The sequence below is a fragment of the Ranitomeya imitator genome, chromosome 4, assembly GCF_032444005.1.
Source record: "Ranitomeya imitator isolate aRanImi1 chromosome 4, aRanImi1.pri, whole genome shotgun sequence".
NCBI classification, from domain to species: domain Eukaryota; kingdom Metazoa; phylum Chordata; class Amphibia; order Anura; family Dendrobatidae; genus Ranitomeya; species Ranitomeya imitator.
In genome coordinates, this window is record NC_091285.1 from 31,057,581 (window position 1) to 31,085,324 (window position 27,744).

The 27,744-nt window shown below is 43.1% G+C and overlaps 1 protein-coding gene across 2 annotated transcripts in view; it reads left to right on the forward strand.

Moving 5' to 3' along the window:
* Positions 1-24,279, forward strand: part of BLTP3B (bridge-like lipid transfer protein family member 3B) — a 97,195-nt gene extending 72,916 nt beyond the window's left edge. Inside the window, exons 18-21 of one of the 2 annotated variants that reach the window (XR_011320668.1) lie at positions 6,091-6,347; positions 9,148-9,256; positions 10,041-10,249; positions 23,895-24,101. Coding sequence is in view for 1 of the 2 variants with exons in the window: in XM_069763468.1 (XP_069619569.1) it covers positions 6,091-6,347; positions 9,148-9,256; positions 10,041-10,249; positions 23,895-24,017 (698 nt within the window). In the remaining variant the exon portion in view is untranslated. Of the gene's footprint in view, positions 1-6,090; positions 6,348-9,147; positions 9,257-10,040; positions 10,250-23,894 lie in introns of both variants that reach the window. The other variant, XM_069763468.1, reaches the window with a different exon arrangement.
* The last annotated feature ends 3,465 nt before the right edge of the window (positions 24,280-27,744 follow it).

Consider the following 27,744-nt stretch of genomic DNA (forward strand, 5'->3'; position numbering starts at 1 on the left):
ACAGTAATCCTAAAATGAGGTGAGCAGTTAATGCTGCCGTAATAACCATCCATGCTCCCCGGCACACTCATAGGAGACCACTGGTACTGCCAGTATAATGAATGCATATAGCGTAATGAACAGCACGAGTAATCACCTAAACATTCCGCTTACCCGGTAACAAGGGATCAAATGAGTTGGGCGACACCCCCGACGCGCGTTTCGCTCCAGCGTCTCTATGCTTCTTCAAGGGGAAGTGTCTAAACTCCACCGAAGTGGCCTTATATCCAAAACTTCCGGTCACATGAAAAGACATGTGACCCGGAAGTAACTGCGGCTGCAAATCAGCGGCGCACACGTCAATGGCCCCCGACGGCGCCACCACCCTGCCCGGACAGGCAGCCAGGCCAGCCAAATGGGAGCATGGAGTAACCATGACACCCAGTGACGGGCCCGGAACGCCGAACGACCGGACACAGGAGGGGCGGAGCCAAGGGCAAAAAGCCGAGCGCGCACTGCAAGCCGAGACCAAAATAAGGCATGAAGTAATAATATAAGAGAACAACAATAAATCACATATCATAGTAACATATTACCAATCAGAAAACAGCAAGTTATACATAATTACATTAATATTACAATTATATAATGACTCCTTCCAATGCTTCAAAATGCCAACGTGTGGTCCAAATATTAACAGGATATCAGGCACATCATACGAGAATTTGAAGAAAATCAGGATCATCATAAGAGAAAACTATAAAAACACAAAAAGCAAAAAGTTAAAAACAAAGCATTAAAAAGGTGAAGCAAACACCTACAAACGGAGGGGAAACCCAAGATCTAACAAAGGGCTACAGAAACGGAGAGAAGTTAAGAGACTCATTCAGGCCTCCGGGTCTAACGGTGCCCAAGGTAACGATCCACTTGAGCTCCCGCTGGGCAAGGAGTTTTTTAATATTACCCCCTCGTATGCCCGTATGAACAATATCAATACCCCTAACCATAAACTGACTTGGGTCACAATCGTGACATTTTTTAAAATGTCTCGGTATGGTCTTGAGTTGGGAGATGTCCTCCACCATCCTGGCTGCGCCAATGTCCCGCACATGCTCCCTCACCCTCACTCTCAATTCACGTGATGTTAGACCAACATAAATAAGGCGGCAACTGCAAGTAGCATAATAGATGACATTTTTGCTACTGCAGGATATATAATGTCTTATATCAAAATTTCTTTTACCATCCGCCGAGGAGAATGAGGAGCTGCGCAGGACATTGGCGCAGGCAGCACAGTGTCCACATGTATAACAACCAACAGTTCGACGCATTGAACCAAAGAGGGGGATCTTTGGTGCCACATAATGGCTCCTAACTAGGAGATCTTTAAGGCTCTTAGCCCTCCTAGACGTCATCATAGGGCGATCCGACAGGAAAGGGCTCAGGGAGGGCTCAGTACTCAAAATCCGCCAATGTTTACTTAAAATGGCACGTATATTCTCCCATTCATGATTAAATTCAGATATAAAACGTATTGAATCATCCGTCCTACGTTGTTTTTTGGAGTACAAAAGCCGATTACGTGAGGTGTTATTGGCCCTGTTATACCCGTATCTCACACACCGATGACTGTACCCCCGTTGCTCAAACCGATCTCTAAGATCATCGGCCTGTTGTTTGAAAGTGTGATCATTCGAACAAATCCGCCTAACCCGGAGAAACTGTCCGACCGGGACGGCCCTAATCGTGGCTTGACTGTGCCCAGATGTGGCGTGCACCAAGGCATTAACCGCCGTAGTTTTGCGAAAAACGTCTGTCTCTATAAGCTGATCATCCCCTACCCTCAGAAGTATATCTAGGAAGTCAATTTCACGGGGGTCAGACTTATAGGTGAGTTTGATGTTAAAGGTATTAGAATTGAGCACAGTCATAAAATCCCCGAGCTGCTGTTCTGACCCACGCCACAAAAATAAAACATCATCAATATATCTCCACCAGCACAGCACATGGTCAGCGGCCTCACCCCCTGCACCCCCAAACACCAACCTCTCCCAAAAACCCAAAAAGAGGTTGGCGTAGGCTGGTGCACAGGCCGCCCCCATGGCTGCGCCACGCTTCTGATGGTAAAAAGAGTCTTTAAAACATTACCATCGTTTATAAAGGACACAACGGACGTCCTGACAAGGGTTGACGGAGTCTCTGTGGACCGAGATGTCCTACTAGTTACGGCAGACGTAGAGGCATTGTATACCTGTATCGATCACACCGATGGGCTGCGAGCTGTCCGTTTTTTCCTGGAGGCCTCCGACCTGGACGGCCCACTATGTGAGCTTATTCTCGAGCTGCTGGATTTCATTCTGACGCACAATTTTTTTTTACTTTTAAAGACTCTTTTTACCATCAGAAGCGTGGCGCAGCCATGGGGGCGGCCTGTGCACCAGCCTACGCCAACCTCTTTTTGGGTTTTTGGGAGAGGTTGGTGTTTGGGGGTGCAGGGGGTGAGGCCGCTGACCATGTGCTGTGCTGGTGGAGATATATTGATGATGTTTTATTTTTGTGGCGTGGGTCAGAACAGCAGCTCGGGGATTTTATGACTGTGCTCAATTCTAATACCTTTAACATCAAACTCACCTATAAGTCTGACCCCCGTGAAATTGACTTCCTAGATATACTTCTGAGGGTAGGGGATGATCAGCTTATAGAGACAGACGTTTTTCGCAAAACTACGGCGGTTAATGCCTTGGTGCACGCCACATCTGGGCACAGTCAAGCCACGATTAGGGCCGTCCCGGTCGGACAGTTTCTCCGGGTTAGGCGGATTTGTTCGAATGATCACACTTTCAAACAACAGGCCGATGATCTTAGAGATCGGTTTGAGCAACGGGGGTACAGTCATCGGTGTGTGAGATACGGGTATAACAGGGCCAATAACACCTCACGTAATCGGCTTTTGTACTCCAAAAAACAACGTAGGACGGATGATTCAATACGTTTTATATCTGAATTTAATCATGAATGGGAGAATATACGTGCCATTTTAAGTAAACATTGGCGGATTTTGAGTACTGAGCCCTCCCTGAGCCCTTTCCTGTCGGATCGCCCTATGATGACGTCTAGGAGGGCTAAGAGCCTTAAAGATCTCCTAGTTAGGAGCCATTATGTGGCACCAAAGATCCCCCTCTTTGGTTCAATGCGTCGAACTGTTGGTTGTTATACATGTGGACACTGTGCTGCCTGCGCCAATGTCCTGCGCAGCTCCTCATTCTCCTCGGCGGATGGTAAAAGAAATTTTGATATAAGACATTATATATCCTGCAGTAGCAAAAATGTCATCTATTATGCTACTTGCAGTTGCCGCCTTATTTATGTTGGTCTAACATCACGTGAATTGAGAGTGAGGGTGAGGGAGCATGTGCGGGACATTGGCGCAGCCAGGATGGTGGAGGACATCTCCCAACTCAAGACCATACCGAGACATTTTAAAAAATGTCACGATTGTGCCCCAGTCAGTTTATGGTTAGGGGTATTGATATTGTTCATACGGGCATACGAGGGGGTAATATTAAAAAACTCCTTGCCCAGCGGGAGCTCAAGTGGATCGTTACCTTGGGCACCGTTAGACCCGGAGGCCTGAATGAGTCTCTTAACTTCTCTCCGTTTCTGTAGCCCTTTGTTAGATCTTGGGTTTCCCCTCCGTTTGTAGGTGTTTGCTTCACCTTTTTAATGCTTTGTTTTTAACTTTTTGCTTTTTGTGTTTTTATAGTTTTCTCTTATGATGATCCTGATTTTCTTCAAATTCTCGTATGATGTGCCTGATATCCTGTTAATATTTGGACCACACGTTGGCATTTTGAAGCATTGGAAGGAGTCATTATATAATTGTAATATTAATGTAATTATGTATAACTTGCTGTTTTCTGATTGGTAATATGTTACTATGATATGTGATTTATTGTTGTTCTCTTATATTATTACTTCATGCCTTATTTTGGTCTCGGCTTGCAGTGCGCGCTCGGCTTTTTGCCCTTGGCTCCGCCCCTCCTGTGTCCGGTCGTTCGGCGTTCCGGGCCCGTCACTGGGTGTCATGGTTACTCCATGCTCCCATTTGGCTGGCCTGGCTGCCTGTCCGGGCAGGGTGGTGGCGCCGTCGGGGGCCATTGACGTGTGCGCCGCTGATTTGCAGCCGCAGTTACTTCCGGGTCACATGTCTTTTCATGTGACCGGAAGTTTTGGATATAAGGCCACTTCGGTGGAGTTTAGACACTTCCCCTTGAAGAAGCATAGAGACGCTGGAGCGAAACGCGCGTCGGGGGTGTCGCCCAACTCATTTGATCCCTTGTTACCGGGTAAGCGGAATGTTTAGGTGATTACTCGTGCTGTTCATTACGCTATATGCATTCATTATACTGGCAGTACCAGTGGTCTCCTATGAGTGTGCCGGGGAGCATGGATGGTTATTACGGCAGCATTAACTGCTCACCTCATTTTAGGATTACTGTTTCAGCCTTAGGGGTGTAATCTATAGCTCTGTGTGCTATATATGGACATTGTCATCCATGCTGTATCTCTCTGCGGTCACACACGTTTCGTAATGGTTTACACTATTATATGACTATATTGGTTTCAAGGGATCACTTTTAGTGTTCTTGTTCCTTTCAATTATATGTTTGTATATGTCTTTTTATGGCTCTGTAATAAAGTTTATATTTTTATTATGTTTTGAACGCTCCTAGTTTGTTCTCCCGTTCATTAAATGGGCAAATCAAGCGGTGATAGTGAGGATGGTGTCTCGTATCCGTCTATGGATCGTTCCATAAAGAAGCTATAAAAATATTATCTATAAAAAAAAAAAAATATTCGAAAATTGAAGATATGAGATTGTAAATGATTGTAGCATTTGGCGACCATGACTATTAAACATCCATCTGTTACTGGTACGGAACATGTGTCCAAAAGTTCTTGTATCAAGAGTCATTTGACTCCGAGATGATTCCAAAAAGTAGGACAGAATAAATCTAGGGGTAGAGATTGCCATATGTCTCCGTGGTCAGCGAGCCATCTGTCTGTCTCTCACTCCCCGCATTGTGGGTAGCCGCTTTTCCTTTTCTTATAGATATAGGATTGTTCTAGGAAAGCTCAAAATGCTGTAAAAAAAACATATTTGACACCATAGTTAGCATTTATTTTTATTGAAATAATTGTATTTTTTGGCTAAAAATAATGTTTCTAGTTAAGTATTAAAAATTTTGCATCGCTATATTGCGTCGTCTGTTGCTGGCTGCACAGTGAGTTAACGAAGAATCCGCTCCATCTGGCAGGAGAGTTTATAATTATTAACTTCCTGTCTCTAAGCTGAACTCAGCTGATTTATGACCACTAGAAAGTTGAGCTGAACTTTGTGCTTATAAATCAGCAGAGAGAAGCTCAGAAGTTATAAACTCTCAGACCAGAAAAAATTCTCTGAATGATTCTCAGTTGCTTCACTCTGCAGCCTGCATTAGACGGCGCAATACAGAGGCTAGTGGTGCAAAATAATGAAACCCAAATGCAAAAATGATTTTTATCTGAAAAATATATATCCCAACCCCCCAAAGTAGTCCATATCCTCCTCTATGTAACTAATGATCATCTCAAAGTGGAAAATTTCACAGATTTTGATGAAAGTGCTGGCGAGGGGAATAGCTGGAGATATCCAACTAATTGCAATATGTTTTTAAAGGACCCATGACAAATATGAAAAATTTAGAATTCACTTCAAAATGGCGTGCAAAAATCTCCCTATTCCTTTCTACGGGAAGTCCACTTTGATGTTTTTGTTTGACAGTTTTTGAAAAAAGTGGAAATAAGAAAAAGTAAATGTCACTTTTTTTTAAGGCGATCCTGATGGTATCTGCTACAAAATTCCCACTGTCGAATCAAAACACCCTTCCAAAATTCAAAAAAATACTCCCTAAAAACACCAAAAAAAAGTGTTTCCAGAATCCATTTCTCGTCCGATTTGTCCGCTTCAAAAAACTCAGACTCTCTTGGACCATTTTCGTACTATGTTGACCGATCGGGAATTTTTAGGCTCGTGAAAGCGAATTATGGGTGATGTTTCTGTGTCCTCAGACTCTGACCACAAGTCATCGATGGAGCAGAGAAAATCCTCTCCGGAGATCAGCCTGAGACTGGAGACCGGTCCTGGTGCTAAACGCTACTCTCTTCTTGCTGCTGAAAACGGGTTCCTTCAGTGCCAAGTTTCAGATTTTAGCTCCGAGTTCCTCACCTCCACCCTTGCGAATATCCACCACTTCATAGATGATGACTCCGTTGCAGAAGTGATGCCGATGAAGATAAGAGTGCAAAAGGCAAAATTACACTTGCAGGTTAGTATTTGGTAAGCTTTCCATCCTGCAGACTTGTCTGTGGAGATACTGGGGGCCTCCATGTTCTCTATACGGTGCGTGATCTTGGTTTTTTGCAGTACCCTCTCGAATATCCATTTGGGTCAACATTGGGTTAGGTGGCACAATTACGTCAATATGCGTAGAAGTTCTACCACTGAAATAGAGGATGTAGGGGGTACCTGGGCATCCGACTGAAAGGGTTCACTGTTTAGAGACGTCAACATATCACCACGTCTGTGGGCACCTACCACTGTCTTCATCAGACCTTTAGAGGTTGCCGCAGTGGCTACAAAGAACTGGATCTATAAACCTTTATGCGATGGTCCAAGAGATACAAGTAGGGTAGTACAATTCCAGTTAGGTCTCATTCATACCTTGAGGATTGGACACTACTTTTGATTCGGATGCTTCACCAAAAACTACGTCAAATCCGGTGATGATCCACATCCCCTGAATTTGAAAAGAGTTTCATGTCAGATGGTCAACTTCTATCCATGTCATCTGCAAAAAGAAGCCTGTGAATATAAACTGTATGCTACACGCAGTGGTGCGGTTGGAAGCTTATGGACTCCAAGGCACCAACTCTCCTGAAACTTTATTAATACTGTTCTTCTATGGGCCAAAAATTCCAGGGCCCGGATGCGACTGCAACCCTTGCCCACAGTGGTGTTACGTATCTGGCTACTTGACTAAAGGGGTAACAGATGGGTACAGAGAGAGAAGACCCTGACCATGAGGTCTTATCATCTACAAGGGAACAAGGCAGGTGATGGTTGAAGGAGCTCATGTGCCAGTGTGTTAGGTTAGGCTTTCCTGAAGAGATGGGTTTTCGGGATTCTTGGGATGGTGTGGGAGACTGACCGGTTGGAGTAGTCTACAAAGGGAAAAACAGGAGAAATCTCGTAGCTAGTGTTGTGGAGGACCAAGCGAGTAGTGGAGATTACGAATGGGGAGGTATCGGGAGATCGGGATAGAGATGTATGGAGGCGACAAAACCTAGTCAGTAATGGGATTAGAACAGAGGAAAGGCAAAAGACTAATGTGGCCAGAAGAATGGAGGGTGGATTGTAGGTGGGAGGATGTTGCCGTAGTCTAGGAGGAATATGATGAGGTATCATGAAATAATTAAGTGTTTCAGTTATCTAAGTTGGACCTGGTTGGGTTTCCCACTTTTAACAATAACTATCTCAAAGCCATTCATCCCAACGATTAGCTGGACCATTGAAGATCCCGATATTGGGACTCTTGGGATTTGCCAGGGAAGCTGACCACATTCTAATCAGATCTGCTGAAGGTTTGAAGAAATATCATGCGGCATCCATTGACGTCATCGGGAAACTGTGTAATGCCCTGAAGAGCTACTCCTTGTGGTTTTCTTCTCTGGTTAATAGAGAAGTCTACGTCTTATTCAAGCAGATTGGGAAAATCTTGGTTTTTTTCTCTCCTCTTGCGAGGATGAAGGATGAGAAATGACTTTACAACCTCGCCCCATGCGGAAACCCCATTATGTTACATTGCCCAATATCTCTGAAACCCCCAGAATTCCCAGTGTTCCCAGTACTGCCGCCTGCAGAAAACATTCACAGGGGCTGAACATGAATCACCGCCAATAATGGCTTCTTCTATTCCACTCTTAATGTTTATTACATTATAAATTATATATTAAGAGTGGAATACTCCCGGCTCTGCTACCACCAGCCCTTCCCTGCGAGTTTCTCTATTAAACACGAAATGGAGATAAATAGCTAAAATAAAGGAAGAGTAAGACGACAACACAAAACTGGATCCTTTTTCATGCATTTGTTGGCGCTGTTCATAGACGGGGACTGGTGCCCTTTGGATCCTTTTGCATACATTTGCCTTCGCTGTTCATAGATAGGATCCAAAGGGCACCAGTTCCTTTCTCATGCATCTACCGGCGCTGTTCATAGACGGGGACTGGTTCCCTTTGGATCCTTTCTCATGCATCTACCAGTGCGGTTCATAGATGGGGACTGGTTACCTTTGGATCCTTTTTCATACATTTGCCGGCGCTGTTCATAGACGGGGACTGGTGCCCTTTGGATCCTTTCGCATGCATCTACCGGTGCTGTTCATAGACGGGGACTGGTTCCCTTTGGATCCTTTCGCATGCATCTACCGGTGCTGTTCATAGATGGGGACTGGTGCCCTTTTGGATCCTTTCGCATACATTTGCCTTCGCTGTTCATAGACGGGGACTGGTGCCCTTTGGATCCTTTCGCATGCATCTACCGGTGCTGTTCATAGACGGGGACTGGTGCCCTTTGGATCCTTTCGCATGCATCTACCGGTGCTGTTCATAGACGGGGACTGGTGCCCTTTGGATCTTTTCTCATGCATCTACCGGTGCTGTTCATAGATGGGGACTGGTGCCCTTTTGGATCCTTTCGCATACATTTGCCTTCGCTGTTCATAGACGGGGACTGGTGCCCTTTGGATCTTTTGTCATGCATCTACCGCTGCTGTTCATAGACGGGGACTGGTTTCCTTTGGATCCTTTTTCATACATTTGCCGGTGCTGTTCATAGACGGGGACTGGTGCCCTTTGGATCCTTTTTCATGCATTTGCCGGTGCTGTTCATAGACGGGGACCTGGATCCTTAGTGTGTTGTGTACAGCAGTGAAATAAACTATAATTATAACCCTCACTGGCATTTCTCAGAACAGAAGTATACAAGTATCTTGCTTTTTTTTTTTTTAAACATGCGACTTATGTTTTTTAATTAACTTCTTTATATATATTTTTTTTAATTGTTAGGATGATAGTCCGAGGAACAACAACAGTGACCCAGAGCCGGAGCCAATTGTCCTGAATATTGAGAATCTCTTAGTCGAGAGGTACGATGACGGATCCTTCTGTATTAAAGGTAAGCACAACGCCAAGTTCATTATGTGTTTTTTTTGTATTTTATTTTTTTTTAAGTCGCTTTTGTTTTTCTGTCTTCTTTTACTCGTGACCCTTTTTTTCTGCTGAATCATTAAAAATGGCGCAAAGATCCTCTTTATTTTTTTTACCTTAACCTTTTTTTTTTTTGCCTACTCTTTGGGGGAAAAAGTTGTAGGTTTCGAAAAATAGCGCGAGAAATTGATTTACGTAGAATCATTCCAGGGGATTATAAACTGTGACATATTTTGTGACTTTTCGAAAAAGTTTCAAATGGTGGATGAGGCGAAAACCTGGAAACCCTAAATTCCACCCACAGTGAAAAACTTAAACAAAACGGGTAACACATATAAACTAGACTGAAAAAAAAAAAAGAAGAAAAGACGCAAACAAAAAATAGGCGTAAAACACTAAAACTTTAACAGGTGCACATGCTATAATTGATGCCTATGTCTATCCCTCCCCATTAAATATCACATACTTATAGTATGGCGCCACCTGGTGTTGAAAATATATAGTACAGTGCACGTCCATTTAATGTGGGTGGTCACACATGCTCAGTCACTCTCCCCATAAACAGGGATGCTCTGCTCACTATAAAGCAGCCAAAACAAATAGTTTTTTGGCCGGCTTGTCAGGAAAGGAGCCTCTCGCCTATATCAGGCAAACAGGTTCACTTTTTTTTTTTTTTATTTTACAAATGGTCTCTGAAGGCTTTGCTATAATTTTGTTTATTGTATAACACACTTTTTTTTTCCCCTTTAAAGGTAATCCTGATTCGCCCCCTGACACCAGCACCAATCACAGAGAGTTAACTGAGATCCCTTCAGTGAACACTGACAGTAATAACAGTCTACAGCACAGAAGTAACGCTACTAAAAGCACACAGACACTTTGTGACAGCCCCGCGCCCCCCGAACAGCTGGATGTAAAAAGGAGCCACGATCAGAAGATGCCAGCGATTAGTATGGAGCAGGTACGTTATCCCTTTACATTGCTGCGAGCGTTGAGCTCTGATGTGTTAATCATAGTCTTAGGCTTTGACCTTGAAATCACCTCTGAACGAGGCGCCGATTATCCAGCTTCTTTGTAGTATAAAATTCTCAGTTGGATGGAGATCAGTCTGTCTTAATGAAGAGATTACCGGCTGCACGGAATATTTACGTTTCGGTACACACGTTTTTTTTAAAATTGCATTTTGACTGCCCGAAGCCACCACTAGGGGGCGCTAATTGAATAAAGATTTATAAAGCTTCATTGAAGTCCCGGTACAGGGAAGAAGTTATGGCCCTCACCAAATGATAAAGTTCCTTTAGTTTATTAAGTCCAGGGATAAAAGCAAACAGCACTTCAGCTTCCGGCCGTTTCGCCCCTCGGATGCTTTCTCAGGGCTCAATTGAGCCTTGACAAAGCGTTTGAGAGGCGAAACGGCCGGAAGCTGAAGTGCTGTTGGTCCTCATTGCTTTTATTCCTTCTCTGTACCTGGATTATTGCAGATTGCATCATTTTGGTTGGTTTTGGTTTGGACTTCAGAAGTTGTTGACTGTTTTGAGTCTGCATGTTTTTTGCTAGGACAGTTCAGAAAACAGAAAAATATACATATTTTTTGTTATTTATTATTTTGCTAATTTAATATACTACTCACAGTTCACATTAAATAACCTGTTAATTATTACAATTGATGGCGACCGTTGCGAGGATCCCAACATGTATAATATGAGCAAAACATGTATTTTAGATAAGATGATTGTGTATATTGTATTTTTTTCTTACTTTATTATATTTTTAATATAAAGGGATTATTTTAAGTATCTTTCCCATAAAGGCTCTAATATTGCCTTTTTTGAAAATAAGTCTACTTAAAAATTAAATGAAAAATGTTACACTGGGGGGATAGAAGCTTATTTTAATGGCTTCTGCTTGTGCTAAAATATTACACTGGATGGATAGAAGCTTACTGTAATGGCTTCTGCTTGTGCACAGCTTCTCATGCACTTCTATGGGATCCATTGACTTGAATAAACCCCATAGAAGAATGTGACAAGCCGTGTACGTGTCGATGTCGGCAGAGCGCTACTTAGAAAGGAATAGAGGACCCAGATTGCGCAGTTTGGACCAAAAAAATGGACCGCCTCCTGCTTGTAAGAGTGCAAACGGCGCAATATATTTTTTATTGAAGTAAATTAGGAAGTTTTACTTTTTAGGTAATGGGAGAAGCACTTACTGTGTTTTTTTACATTATTATTGTGACTTCCATTTATCTGAATGGAGCTGCAAAATCTATGTCAATCAGACTTATTGCAGAAATTGCTTTATCTGAAAATCTGCTCCATAAATCTGATGATTGCGTACCCTGACAACAGTTTGACTGTGGCGGTCAGTGGGCTACATGGCCAGGATTAGAGAGTCCTCTGATCCTAGATCTAATCTGTTACTCGACTTTCAGCAGCCATTAAAGGAAATTTGTCCATAGTCTTTTTCTGAGAGCAGCATGATGTAGGGACAGAGAGCCCGATTCCATTGATGTGTCACTTATTAGGCTATGTTTTTGTTTCAATAAAATCAGTGTTTTTTTGGCAGGAGATTATCACTACAGGACTAGGTGTCTCCTGCCTCCTAGTCCAACCACGCCCCCTACACTGATTGGCAGCTGTCAATATGCAGTGTACACAGAAAGCAGCCAATCAGTGATGTGGGCGGGGTTATACAGGGCTCAGCATTCCAAGATCTGCAGCAGAGAAAATTGTGATTCTATCACACCTGTTGCACCCAGTAAACTAAGTGATACATCCCTGGAATCAGGGTCTCTGGCCCTATATCATGCTGCCATCAGATTACATGGCAAAATCTGCTAACAGATTCCCTTTAAGGGAAACAACTGTCGACATGATTCAGAGCATCATTTGATCACAGATGATCCCCTTAAGGGAAGAAGAGCTAAAATATATATTTTTTTAATTTTTGTGCATTTTTCTTTAATATTTAATGTTTTTATTAGGTTACTTCATTCCCTTTCCAACCGCATTTGGTTTTACATTTTTTATTTTATGGATTATCCCCGTTGTATCTCAGTTCAAATTTTTTTTTTTTAACTTGGTTCAAATAAATTGACTTTGCTTTAGGGAAATATATGATAAAAGAGACTAATAAAATTCCGAATAATCGTAGATCATACAAAAGTTTAAGGCAAAAGAAAATTATGATTTCCATAAAAGAAAAAAAAAATATCGCTTGTCGGCTCCGCGAATTCTGTGTCCAAATTAATTATCATTTAATCACTTATGTCTTTGAAGTGCGCAGAGTAATCAGAAGAACTGATTTGGGGCCCTGTCCACTTCTTATGTCTCGGATGAGATTGTCGAGCACTTTGGCAAATTTTTAGATTAATAAGCAGTTTGGTGCTGAAATATTTATTGGGCTTTTGTGAAAGGCGACTTTTGCCTTAAAGTAAAAGCGTTTAGGAATTGTCACTCGGCAGTCGGAGCTGGAAATGTCAAAGTTTTGGTTAATTTTCACATTTTATATCCTTTCAGATGCAATCAGCGCTGTCCGTTTTTGTCCTGGTCATTGACTTAGCCAATATTGGTACAGACCCTTTAAATTTTCTCTTACAGTCCCTTTAAGAATGAATGGAGGGGAGGAGTGAGGGTCCCACAGTCCTAACCACCAGCAATCAGGATATTATCCCCTATCCAATGGAGAGAGCGTTAATTCTCACCTTGGCACATACCCTTTAAAAGGGGCATCTGTTTTGGCCCATGAAATGTTATCCTTCCATAATGAAAAGCTTTTAAATGTTTTCTGCATCAATTCCTCAGATTTTTCTAAAATTTCTGCTTGCAGTAATTAAATGGAAACCTTTATTGTTTTAATCCAGAGAATCACATGCAGTCCAGGTTAGGTGATGGTCACACAGGGGCCTGGATCGCGGTGGTGTAATTTGAGTCCAATGGGCCCCGGTGCAAAATGTGGTCCTGGGCCCCAACCTGCATGTTGGTCAGATGTATGGGCCATTGTAGCGTAGTGAATCTGATAGACATACATTTTCAGCCTCCATGTAATAATGTCTCCCATCCTGGCATAATGTCCCCTATCCTGGCAAAATGTCCCCCATATTAATTTATTTGAGGGCAATAGTTAGGCATAATGTCTCCCTTCCTGACATAATGTCCCTCATCCTGGTATACTGTATCCTATCCTGGCATGTCCCCCATCCTGGCATAATGTCCCCCATATTAATTTATTTGAGGGCAATATTAAGGCATAATGTCTCCCATCCTGGCGTAATGTCTCCCATCCTGGCGTAATGTCTCCCATCCTGGCGTAATGTCTCCCATCCTGGCGTAATGTCTCCCATCCTGGCGTAATGTCTCCCATCCTGGCGTAATGTCTCCCATCCTGGCGTAATGTCTCCCATCCTAATATAATGTCTCCCATCCTAATATAATGTCTCCCATCCTAATGTAATGTCTCCCATCCTAATATAATGTCTCCCATCCTAATATAATGTCAACTATCCTGGTCTAATGTCCCTCATCCTGGTATACTGTATCCTATCCTGGTATAATGTCTCTCATCCTGGCATAATGTCCCTCATCCTGGCATAATGTCCCTCATCCTGGCATAATGTCCCTCATCCTGGCATAATGTCTCTCATCCTGGTATAATGTCTCTCATCCTGGTATAATGTCTCTCATCCTGGTATAATGTCCCTCATCCTGGTCTAATGTCTCTCATCCTGGTCTAATGTCCCTCATCCTGGTCTAATGTCCCTCAGCCTGGTATACTGTATCCTATCCTGGCATAATGTCCCTCATCCTGGTCTAATGTCCCTCATCCTGGTATACTGTATCCTATCCTGGCATAATGTCCCTCATCCTGGCATAATGTCTCTCATCCTGGTATAATGTCTCTCATCCTGGTATAATGTCTCTCATCCTGGTATAATGTCCCTCATCTTGGTCTAATGTCTCTCATCCTGGTCTAATGTCCCTCATCCTGGTCTAATGTCCCTCAGCCTGGTATACTGTATCCTATCCTGGCATAATGTCCCTCATCCTGGTCTAATGTCCCTCATCCTGGTATACTGTATCCTATCCTGGCATAATGTCCCTCATCCTGGTATAATGTCTCTCATCCTGGTATAATGTCTCTCATCCTGGTATAATGTCTCTCATCCTGGTATAATGTCTCTCATCCTGGTATAATGTCTCTCATCCTAGGCCCCTTGGTTCTTCTCCAGCACATTTTTAAAAGAAACCACCCATTCTACTCGCCTTCCTCCGCTCCAACGCTGCGCCGCATCCTCCTCTGTAGCCGGCACATTGCAGTTATCAAAGATGTCACGTTAGGAGTCATGCCCCCGTGTGAACATCACATGACGTACTGGTCCATGAAGGCCTTCTGCTCTCTCCATTAACAATAACAGCTCCGTAAATGGCACTTGAATTCAGTAGAACTTGCCAGGCAGAGCTAGCATGGTGATTTCTATTTTTCCCGCTGCTGCCCTCCTTGGTTCTCTAAAACACACTCACATGTAGGGGTATGATATTGCTGACAATGGATTATGAAAATGAATCATTTGGGTTAAGGTTTTTGGGTGCAATTTGTGTTTTTAGGTTAATATCCAAAGATTTTACCCTCCCACCCCCAGAAACATAGACATACTGTTAAGGCTTGATCCCACACTGTATTTTTGCTGCATTTTTTTCGCACTCGTTTTTCAAGGGTTAAAAACCCACATTGCATTATTTTCCTGTCGACACGCATTTGTAGCAGATTTTTCTGCACCAATAACCAGACGAGTGCACATAAACCCTCCACCCCGCATACACAAACACCACCTAAAGATTTCACCCCAAAATATTAATTTATTTGAGGGCAATATTTAGGTATTGCTTTGTAGGGAAGTTGAAAAATTTGTTTTTTTGGGTGCAGTTTTAGAGTAACGGTTGGTTTTCTGTATGCAGTCTTTTTTTTTTTTTTTTTTTTTTTTGGAGGAGGGGTGGGTGGAGGGAGTGCTTGGGAAGGTTCTGAAGGATCACTTCCAAAATGTTGGCAAAGTGGAGATTATCATAATGTGCACTCATGGAAAGGATGAGATCTGAAGTGAGAAGCAAGGATTTTTATTTAATGACATTTTTTTTATTCAGGTGCGTTTCAGCGCCTTTCTCAAGGTAAAAAAACAAGTAAGACCTGTACCTCAGATAGGTGACCTACGGAATTACTTTCTTTTAGGCAGAACTAATTTTCATATTTTTGGATGTAATTTTTGTTTCTCTTGGTGCAGTTTTAAGAGGGTTTTTTTTTTTCTTTCTTGCGGAAGCTTAATGCTCGGGTGCCTTTTTTCTTTTGGAAGCTTAATGCTCGGGTGCCCTTTTTATTTACTTGCAGAGGCTTAAAGGGACTCTGTCACCTGAATTTGGAGGGAACAATTTTCAGCCATAGAGGCGGGGTTTTCGGGTGTTTGATTCACCCTTTCCTTACCCGCTGGCTGCAATATTGGATTGAAGTTCATTCTCTGTCCTCCGTAGTACACGCCTGCGCAAGGCAAGATTTCTGCAGACTTTGCAGGCATGTACTATGGAGGACAGAGAATAATAATAATAATAATTTTTATTTATATAGCGCCAACATATTCCGCAGCGCTTTACAAATTATAGAGGGGACTTGTACAGACAATAGACATTACAGCATAACAGAAATACAGTTCAAAACAGATACCAGGAGGAGTGAGGGCCCTGCTCGCAAGCTTACAGACTATGGGGAAAAGGGGAGACACGAGAGGTGGATGGTAACAATTGCTTTAGTTATTCGGACCAGCTATAGTGTAAGGCTCAGGTGTTCATGTAAAGCTGCATGAACCAGTTACCTGCCTAAGTATGTAGCAGTACAGACACAGAGGGCTAATACTGCATAAAGTGTATGAGAACATGATGCGAGGAACCTTTTTTTTTTTTATTTTTTTTTATTATAAATAGGCCACACAGGGAACGTTAGGTTAATGCATTGAGGCGGTAGGCCAGTCTGAACAAATGAGTTTTTAGGGTACGCTTAAAACTGTGGGGATTGGGGATTAATCGTATTAACCTAGGTAGTGCATTCCAAAGAATCGGCGCAGCACGTGTAAAGTCTTGGAGACGGGAGTGGGAGGTTCTGATTATTGAGGATGCTAACCTGAGGTCATTAGTGGAGCGGAGGGCACGGGTAGGGTGGTAGACTGATACCAGGGAGGAGATGTAGGGTGGTGCTGAGCCATGGAGTGCTTTGTGGATGAGGGTAGTAGTTTTGTACTGGATTCTGGAGTGGATGGGTAGCCAGTGTAATGACTGGCACAGGGTAGAGGCATCGGTGTAACGGTTGGTGAGGAATATGATCCTGCCAGCAGCATTCAGGACAGATTGGAGCGGGGAGAGTTTGGTAAGAGGGAGGCCGATTAGTAGAGAGTTACAATAGTCCAGACGAGAATGAATAAGTGAAACAGTCAGAGTTTTTGCAGAGTCGAAAGTAAGAAAAGGGCGAATTCTAGAAATGTTTTTGAGATGCAGGTAAGAAGAGCGAGCCAGTGATCGGATGTAGGGGGTGAATGAAAGGTCAGAATCAAGGATGACCCCAAGGCAGCGGGCATGTTGCTTTGGAGTAATGGTGGAACCGCACACGGAGATGGCAATGTCAGGCAAAGGTAGGTTAGTAGAAGGAGAGAACACAAGGAGTTCAGTTTTAGACAGGTTCAGTTTCAGATAGAGGGAGGACATGATGTTAGAGACAGCGGTAAGACAATCCCTGGTGTTTTCTAAAAAGGTCGGTGTGATATCAGGAGAAGAAGTGTATAATTGGGTGTCGTCAGCATAGAGATGGTACTGGAAGCCAAATCTACTGATTGTTTGTCCAATAGGGGCAGTATACAACGAGAAGAGGAGGGGGCCTAGGACTGATCCTTGAGGAACCCCAACAGTAAGGGGAAGGTGAGAGGAGGAGGAACCAGCAAAACATACAGTGAAGGATCGGTCAGAGAGATAGGAGGAGAACCAGGAGAGAACGGTGTCCTTGAGGCCGATGGAGCGGAGCATAGTGAGGAGGAGCTGATGATCCACAGTGTCGAATGCTGCAGAGAGATCCAAGAGAATTAGCATGGAGTAGTGACCATTAGATTTAGCTGTTAGTAGGTCATTAGAGACTTTAGTGAGGGCAGTTTCAGTAGAGTGTAAAGAGCGGAAGCCAGATTGAAGAGGGTCGAGAAGAGAGTTATCTGAGAGATAGCGGGTAAGACGGGAGTGGACCAGGCGTTCGAGGAGTTTAGAGATGAAGGGAAGATTAGAGACAGGTCTATAATTAGCGGCACAGTTTTGATCGAGGGATGGTTTTTTAAGTAATGGATGTATGATGGCATGCTTAAATGAGGAGGGAAAAATACCGGAAGTGAGGGAAAGGTTGAATATTTTTGTTAGGTGAGAGGTGACAGCTGGGGAAAGGGACTGGAGGAGATGTGACGGAATGGGGTCACTGGTGCAAGTGGTCGGGCGAGAAGATGCAAGGAGCCTGCTTACTTCTTCTTCTGTAACTGCTTCAAAGTCAGAGAGTGAACTAGATGCAGTGGGGGAGGGAGGACAGTGCATGGTATGAAGAGATTGGGAGATGATTTCCTGTCGAATGTGGTCAATTTTTTCTTTGAAGTAATTGGCCAGATCGTCAGCACGGAGATCCGTGGTTGGGGCCTGCTCTCTTGGGTTGAGTAGGGACTGGAACGTCTCAAAGAGACGTTTAGGGTTATTGGACAGGGAGGTGATGAGGGTGTTGAAGTAGGTTTGTTTGGAGAGGTGAAGGGCAGAATTGTATGTCTTTAGCATGAACTTATAATGGATGAAATCTTCGGGTAGATTAGATTTTCTCCACAGACGTTCTGCGCACCTGGAGCACCGCTGCAGGAAATGTGTTTGCAGCGTGTGCCATGGTTGTTGCCGTCTGTGCCGAGTTGTTTTATGTATAGGAGGAGCAGCTTCATCCAGAGCACTTTGCAGGGTTTCATTGTAATGCTTCAATGCAGAATCAGGACATGAGATGGAGGAGATAGGGGCCAATGAGGACTGCAAGTTCTTCATAAGTTTCTGGGTGTTAATGGCCTGTATGTTTCTATAAGTGTGGAAAGTGGGGGTGACCTGAGCGGGATGGCAGTTCTTGATAGAGAATGAAAGAAGGTTGTGGTCAGAGAGCGGGAGAGGGGAGTTTGTGAAATCATCCACTGAGCAAAGTCGGGAGAAGACCAAGTCAAGGGAGTTTCCATCTTCATGTGTTGGAGAGTTAGTATGCTGCGAGAGGCCAAAAGAGGAGGATAGAGATAAAAGGTGAGAAGCAGATGGGGAGAGGGGAGAGGCAATGGGGATGTTGAAATCACCCATGATAAGGGTGGGGGTGTCACAGGAGAGAAAGTGTGGAAGCCAGGTGGCAAAGTGATCCAGGAACTGATGAGAGGGGTCGGGAGGACGATACACCACCGCCACTCGCATGGAGAAGGGGACGTAGAGTCTGACCACATGGACCTCAAAGGAAGGGAAGACAAGTGAGGGTACTTGGGGGATAACTTGGAAAGTACATTTGGGTGAAAGGAGCAGGCCAACGCCTCCACCTGCTCTGTTGTCTGATCTTGGGGTATGAGAAAAGTGTAGTCCACCATATGAAAGAGCAGCAGCAGCAGTGGTGTCTGACTGCTGAATCCAGGTTTCAGTAAGAGCCAGGAGATTAAGAGAATTAGAAAGGAAGAAGTCATGAATGAAGGAGAGTTTATTACACACAGAGCGAGAATTCCAAAGGGCACAATTGAAAGAGACAGAAGACATGCAGGGAATATTAATAAGGTTAGAGGGGTTTCTGGGTGTAGCAATTGGGAGGTTTGACTGGCTATAACATGGGGGGCCGGGGTTTGGAGATATGTCTCCAGCGACTAGGAGAAGGAGGATCGAAAGCGTGAGCAGATGGTTAAGTGATTTGTGAGAGCGTCTCTTGTGTTGGATGGTGGGACTGAATGGATCTGTGCTGTGTGAGAATGAACTTCAATCCAATATTGCAGCCAGCGGGTAAGGAAAGGGTGAATCAAACACCCGAAAACCCCGCCTCTATGGCTGAAAATTGTTCCCTCCGAATTCAGGTGACAGAGTCCCTTTAATTCTCGGGTGTACTTTTCTTTTTTTCTTGCAGAGGCTCAATGCTCGAGTGCCCCTTCTTTTTTTTTTTTCTTTTTTTTTCTTGCAGAGGTTTAACCCCTCTGTGACCTTAGACGTACTATCCCGTGGGGGTGCCCTTGGCTTATCTGACCCTGGACGGGATAGTACGTCATAGCCGATCGGCCGCGCTCACGGGGGGAGCGCGGCCGATCGCGGCCGGGTGTCAGCTGCTTATCGCAGCTGACATCCGGCACTATGTGCCAGGAGCGGTCACGGACCGCCCCCGGCACATTAACCCCTGGCACACCGCGATCAAAGATGATCGCGATGTGCCGGCGGTGCAGGGAAGCACCGCGCAGGGAGGGGGCTCCCTGCGGGCTTCCCTGAGCCCCCCGCAGCAACGCGATGTGATCGCGTTGCTGCGAGGGTCTCACCTCCCTCCCTGCTCCCTCCAGCCCCGGATCCAAGATGGCCGCGGATCCGGGTCCTTCAGGGAGGGAGGTGGCTTCACAGAGCCTGCTCAGAGCAGGCACTGTGAAGGCTGCAGCGCTGCATGTCAGATCAGTGATCTGACAGAATGCTGTGCAAACTGTCAGATCACTGATCTGTGATGTCCCCCCCTGGGACAAAGTAAAAAAGTAAAAAAAAAAATTTTCCAAATGTGTAAAAAAAATAAAAAAAAATATTCCAAAATAATGAAAAAAAATATATATATTATTCCCATAAATACATTTCTTCATCTAAATAAAAAAAAAAAAACAATAAAAGTACACATATTTAGTATCGCCGCGTCCGTAACGACCCGACCTATAAAACTGTCCCACTAGTTAACCCCTTCAGTAAACACCGTAAGAAAAAAAAAAAAAAAACGAGGCAAAAAACAACGCTTTATTATCATACCGCCGAACAAAAAGTGGAATAACACGCGATCAAAAGGACAGATATAAATAACCATGGTACCGCTGAAAGCGTCATATTGTCCCGCAAAAAAAGAGCCGCCATACAGCATCATCAGCAAAAAAATAAAAAAGTTATAGTCCTGAGAATAAAGCGATGCAAAAATAATTATTTTTTCTGTAAAATAGTTTTTATCGTATAAAAGCGCCAAACCATAAAAAAATGATATAAATGAGGTATCGCTGTAATCGTACTGACCTGAAGAATAAAACTGATTTATCAATTTTACCAAACGCGGAACGGTATAAACGCCTCCCCCAATAGAAATTCATGAATAGCTGGCTTTTGGTCATTCTTCCTCACAAAAATCGGAATAAAAAGCGATCAAAAAATGTCACGTGCCCAAAAATGTTTTCAATAAAAACGTCAACTCGTCCCGCAAAAAAACAAGACCTCACATGACTCTGTGGACCAAAATATGGAAAAATTATAGCTCTCAAAATGTGGTATTGCAAAAAATATTTTTTGCAATAAAAAGGGTCTTTCAGTGTGTGACGGCTGCCAATCATAAAAATCCGCTAAAAAACTCGCTATAAAAGTAAATCAAACCCCCCTTCATCACCCCCTTAGTTAGGGAAAAATAAAAAAAAATGTATTTATTTCCATTTTCCCATTAGGGCTAGGGTTAGGGTTAGGGCTAGGGTTAGGGCTAGGGTTAGGGCTAGGGTTAGGGCTAGGGTTAGGGCTAGGGTTAGGGCTAGGGTTAGGGCTAGGGTTAGGGTTAGGGTTGGGGCTACAGTTAGGGTTGGGGCTAAAGTTAGGGTTAGGGTTTAGATTACATTTACAGTTGGGAATAGGGTTGGGATTAGGGTTAGGGGTGTGTCAGGGTTAGAGGTGTGGTTAGGGTTACCGTTGGAATTAGGGTTAGGGGTGTGTTTAGATTAGGGTTTCAGTTATAATTGGGGGGTTTCCACTGTTTCGGCACATCAGGGGCCCTCCAAACACGACATGGCGTCCGATCTCAATTCCAGCCAATTCTGCGTTGAAAAAGTAAAACAGTGCTCCTTCCCTTCCGAGCTCTCCTGTGTGCCCAAACAGGGGTTTACCCCAACATATGGGGTATCAGCGTACTCAGGACAAATTGGACAACAACTTTTGTGGACCAATTTCTCCTGTTACCCTTGGGAAAATACAAAACTGGGGGCTAAAAAATAATTTTTGTGGGAAAACAAAAAGATTTTTTATTTTCACGGCTCTGCGTTATAAACTGTAGTGAAACACTTGGGGGTTCAAAGTTCTCACAACACATCTAGATAAGTTCATTGAGGGGTCTAGTTTCCAATATGGGGTCACTTGTGGGGGGTTTCTACTGTTTAGGTACATTAGGGGCTCTGCAAACGCAATGTGACGCCTGCAGACCAATCCATCTAAGTCTGCATTCCAAATGATGCTCCTTCCCTTCCGAGCCCTCCCATGCGCCCAAACGGTGGTTCCCCCCCACATATCGGGTATCAGCGTACTCAGGACAAATTGGACAACAACATTTAGGGTCCAATTTCTCCTGCTAACCTTGGAAAAATACAAAACTGGGGGCTAAAATATAATTTTTGTGGAAAAAAAAAAAATTTTTTATTTGCATGGCTCTGCGTTATAAACTGTAGTGAAATACTTGGGGGTTCAAAGCTCTCACAACACATCAAGATGAGTTCCTTAGGGGGTCTACTTTCCAAAATGGTGTCACTTGTGGGGGGTTTCTACTGTTTAGGTACATTAGGGGCTCTGCAAACGCAATGTGACGCCTGCAGACCATTCCATCTAAGTCTGCATTCCAAATGGCGCTCCTTCCCTTCCGAGCCCTCCCATGCGCCCAAACGGTGGTTCCCCCCCACATATGGGGTATCAGCGTACTCAGGACAAATTGGACAACAACTTTTGGGGTCCAATTTCTCCTGTTACCCTAGGGAAAATACAAAACTGGGGGCTAAAAAATAATTTTTGTGGGAAAAAAATTTTGTTTTATTTTTATGGCTCTGCATTATAAACTTCTGTGAAGCCCTTGGTGGGTCAAAGTGCTCACCACACATCCAGATAAGTTCCTTAGGGGGTCTACTTTCCAAAATGGTGTCACTTGTGGGGGGTTTCAATGTTTAGGCACATCAGTGGCTCTCCAAACGCAACATGGCGTCCCATCTCAATTCCTGTCAATTTTGCATTGAAAAGTCAAACGGCGCTCCTTCCCTTCCGAGCTCTCCCATGCGCCCAAACAGTGGTTTACTGCCACATATGGGGTATCAGCGTACTCAGGACAAATTGGACAACAACTTTTGAGGTCCAATTTCTTCTCTTACCCTTGGAAAAATAAAAAATTGGGGGCAAAAATATAATTTTTGTGAAAAAATATGATTTTTTATTTTTACGGTTCTGCATTATAAACTTCTGTGAAGCACTTGGTGGGTCAAAGTCCTCACCACACATCCAGATAAGTTCCTTAGGGGGTCTACTTTCCAAAATGGTGTCACTTGTGGGGGGTTTCAATGTTTAGGCACATCAGTGGCTCTCCAAACGCAACATGGCGTCCCATCTCAATTTCTGTCAATTTTGCATTGAAAAGTCAAATAACGCTCCTTCCCTTCCGAGCTCTCCCATGCGCCCAAACAGTGGTTTACTGCCACATATGGGGTATCAGCGTACTCAGGACAAATTGGACAACAACTTTTTGGGTCCAATTTCTCCTGTTACCCTTGGTAAAATAAAACAAATTGGAGCTGAAGTAAATTTTTTGTGTAAAAAAGTTAAATGTTCATTTTTATTTAAACATTCCAAAAATTCCTATTAAACACCTGAAGGGTTAATAAACTTCTTGAATGTGCTTTTGAGCACCTTGAGGGGTGCAGTTTTTAGAATGGTGTCACACTTGGGCATTTTCTATCATATAGACCCCTCAAAATGACTTCAAATGAGACGTGGTCCCTAAAAAAAAATGGTGTTGTAAAAATGAGAAATTGCTGGTCAACTTTTAACCCTTATAACTCCCTAACAAAAAAAAAAATTGGTTCCAAAATTGTGCTGATGTAAAGGAGACATGTGGGAAATGTTACTTATTAAGTATTTTGTGTGACATATCTCTGTGATTTAATTGCATAAAAATTCAAAGTTTGAAAATTGCGAAATTTTCAAAATTTTCGCCAAATTTCCGTTTTTTTCACAAATAAACGCAGGTACTATCAAAGAAATTTTACCACTATCATGAAGTACAATATGTCACGAGAAAACAATGTCAGAATCACCAGGATCCGTTGAAGCGTTTCGGAGTTATAACCTCATAAAGGGACAGTGGTCAGAATTGTAAAAATTGGCCTGGTCATTGACGTGCAAACCACCCTTGGGGGTAAAGGGGTTAATGCTCGGGTGCCCTTTTTTTTTTTTTTTTTTTTTCTTGCGGAAGCTCAATGCTCGGGTGTCCTTTTTTTTTTTTTTTTTTTCTTGCAGAGGCTTAATGCTTGGGTTGCCTTTTTTTTTTAATCAAGGGTACAGACAGTAATTCATTTTCTTTTCTTGTTTCTGCAGCTTCTTGACGAAAACGAATGTCTGAAGAGAGAATTAGCCAAAACCAAGATGGCTCTCGCCGATGCCCACATGGAAAGGGACAGCTTGCTTCATCAAATAAAGAGGCTTACATTGAGCAAATAGCGTCGGTTTTTGGATTTTGTACTGGACTATAGCATTTCAGAATGCGGCTTGATTATCTCCCATTGGAAAATTAACTACAAATAGTAAAAAAAAAAAAAAAAATCACCAGGACCATTATTTTTCATTGGAGAAGATGAAATCAAAGTATAAAGACTCAGTGTTCTACATAATCATCTTTACGATGCAATCATATAGCTCCGTTGTCTTAAAGGGGTTGTCCGGGATTTAAAAAAAAAAAAAAAAAAAAAGTAGGGTCTGTTTTCTATCATCAACTGCTGCTCTTGTCCTTGGGCTATGTTTGCTCAGTCTCGTTCACTTCTGCAGTTCTAGGGCACAACCAGTGTACAAGGGTGGCGCTGTTTCCTGCGAAACAAAATGGGCCTAAGTTCTCAAAATTGACTAAAAGAACAACGTCGGTATCCGTTTCCCATGGCCCCATATCACAGTGCAGCTTTTATTTCACCAGAGTGGGTTGCAAAAAGGAAAAAGCTGTTCTTCGATTGGTTGATATGGGTACTAAGGACAATTTTTGTTAATCCCGTACGAGTCCCCAATAACTGATTCTAATAAAGTTTAAAAGTTGAAGCTCTGATATTTTTCAAAGTATTATTGAAAAAAAAAAAAAAAAGTTTAGAAAAACTAATTATTTATGAAAAAGTGTAACATCAAGTAACGTTAATTATCTTTAGGCCGAATTGGTTTTAATATTGTTTAAGAATTATTTTTTAATTTTTATTTGCACTATCAATAAATAATTTGATGCAGCTGCGTTCAATTGTTTGTGGTGGGTGTTTTATTTTACTGCATGGTATACTTAAAGGGAATCTGTCACCAGTTTTTTGGCAAATAATCTTAGAGAACAAAAGGTAGAGGCAGAGACCCTGATTCCAATGATGTGTCACTTACTGGGCTGCTTGTTGTAGTTTTGATAAAATCACAGTTTTATCATAAGGGGATTAACACTATTGGACTAGTAAACCTGCAGCCATGTAGTCCTTCATAATCATACATTACAGTATGTACATACAGTACAGACCAAAAGTTTGGACACACCTTCTCATTTAAAGATTTTTCTGTATTTTCATGACCATGAAAATTGTAAATTCACACTGAAGGCATCAAAACTATGAATTAACACATGTGGAATTATATACTTAATTTCAGTTGTTTCACACTTTTTTGTTATGTCTTATATTCTAGGTTCTTAAAAGTAGCCACCTTTTGCTTTGATGACTGCTTTGCACACTCTTGGCATTCTCTTGATGAGCTTCAAGAGGTAGTCACCGGGAATGGTTTTCACTTCACAGGTGTGCCCTGTCAGGTTTAATAAGTTGGATTTCTTGCCTTATAGATGGGGTTGGGACCATCAGTTGTATTGTGCAGAAGTCTGGTGGATACACAGCTGATAGTCCTACTGAATAGACTGTTAGCTGCTTTTTTCTTGCCATAATACAAATTCTAAGTAAAGAAAAATGAGTGGCCATCATTACTTTAAGAAATGAAGGCCAGTCAGTCTGAAAAATTGGGAAAACTTTGAAAGTGTCCCCAAGTGCAGTTGCAAAAACCATTAAGCGCTACAAAGAAACTGGCTCACATGAGGACCGCCCCAGGAAAGGAAGACCAAGAGTCACCTCTGCTTCTGAGGATAAGTTTATCCGAGTCACCAGCCTCAGAAATCGCAGGTTAACAGCAGCTCAGATTAGAGACCAGGTCAATGCCACACAGAGTTCCAGCAGCAGACACATCTCTACAACAACTGTTAAGAGGAGACTTTGTGCAGCAGGCCTTCATGGTAAAATAGCTGCTGGGAAACCACTGCTAAGGACAGGCAACAAGCAGAAGAGACTTGTTTGGGCTAAAGAACACAAGCAATGGACAATAGACCAGTGGAAATCTGTGCTTTGGTCTGATGAGTCCAAATTTGAGATCTTTGGTTCCAACCACCGTGTCTTTGTGCGACGCAGAAAAGGTGAACGGATGGACTCTACATGCCTGGTTCCCACCGTGAAGCATGGAGGAGGAGGTGTGATGGTGTGGGGGGGGGCTTTGCTGGTGACACTGTTAGGTATTTATTCAAAATTGAAGGCATACTGAACCAGCATGGCTACCACAGCATCTTGCAGCGGCATGCTATTCCATCCGATTTGCGTTTAGTTGGACCATCATTTATTTTTCAACAGGACAATGACCCCAAACACACATCCAGGCTGTGTAAGGGCTATGTGACCAAGAAGGAGAGTGATGGGGTGCTACGCCAGATGACCTGGCCTCCACAGTCACCAGACCTGAACCCAATCGAGATGGTTTGGGGTGAGCTGGACCGCAGAGTGAAGGCAAAAGGGCCAACAAGTGCTGAGCATCTCTGGGAACTCCTTCAAGATTGTTGGAAGACCATTCCCGGTGACTACCTCTTGAAGCTCATCAAGAGAATGCCAAGAGTGTGCAAAGCAGTCATCAAAGCAAAAGGTGGCTACTTTTAAGAACCTAGAATATAAGACATAATTTCAGTTGTTTCACACTTTTTTGTTAAGTATATAATTCCACATGTGGTAATTCATAGTTTTGATGCCTTCAGTGTGAATGTACAATTTTCATAGTCATGAAAATATAGAAAAATCTTTAAATGAGATGGTGCGTCCAAACTTTTTGTATGTACTGTAACCCCACCCCAACCACTGATGGGCAACTTTCTGCCTATGTACAGTATACACAAATTTACCAATCAGTGGTGTGGGTGGGGTTATACACAGCCCTGCATTCAGAGAACTGATGGACCTGAGCTGTAATACCACATTCAGCCTGTGGACAGGATGGATCTACGATTCTGTGCAATTCCTTTAATCATTACAAAGGAAAACATATAGCTTGTCAGTGTGAAAAGTCCACACTCGAGAATAAACTTCCAATACATTAAAGAACCTTGGTTATGTTGTGAAAGGATGGAGATATATACACTGCTCAGAAAAATAAAGGACACTAAAATCCCACATCCTAGATATCACTGAATGAAATATTCCAGTTGTAAATCTTTATTCATTATGTAGTGAAATGCGTTGAGAACAGTAAAACCTAAAAATTTTCAATGTAAATCTCAACTAATATACCATGGAGGTCTGGATTTGAAAAGATGCTCAAAATCAAAGTGGAAAACCAAATTACAGGCTGATCCAACTTCAGTTGAAATGCCTCAAGACAAGGAAATGATGCTCAGTATTGTGTGTGGCCTCCACGTGCCTGTATGATCTCCCTACAACGCCTGGGCATGCTCCTGATGAGGCGGCAGATGGCCTCCTGAGGGATCTCCTCCCAGACCTGGACTGAAGCATCCGCCAACTCCTGGACAGTCTGTGGTGCAACGTGACATTGGTGGATGGAGCGAGACACATACCTCCCAACCGTCCTGATTTTGACAGCCCCGCGATCCTGGGCGGGACATTAGTTGTCCCGCACTACGTGCCTAGGGTGGGGACAATGCAGGGAGCGGCACCTGAGAGCAAGGTTTGTGGCTGTTTTTTTTTTTTTAATATAAAAGCTGGGTCACCTCCCGACCGACCCCTCAGCATCATGTGCGGTCATTATACAGTATGCAGCATCATGTGTGGTCATTATACAGTATGGAGCATCATGTGTGGCCATTATACAGCATGGAGCACTGTGTGGCCATTATACAGCATGGAGCATCATGTGTGTTCATTATACAGTATGGAGCATCATGTGCGGTAATTAT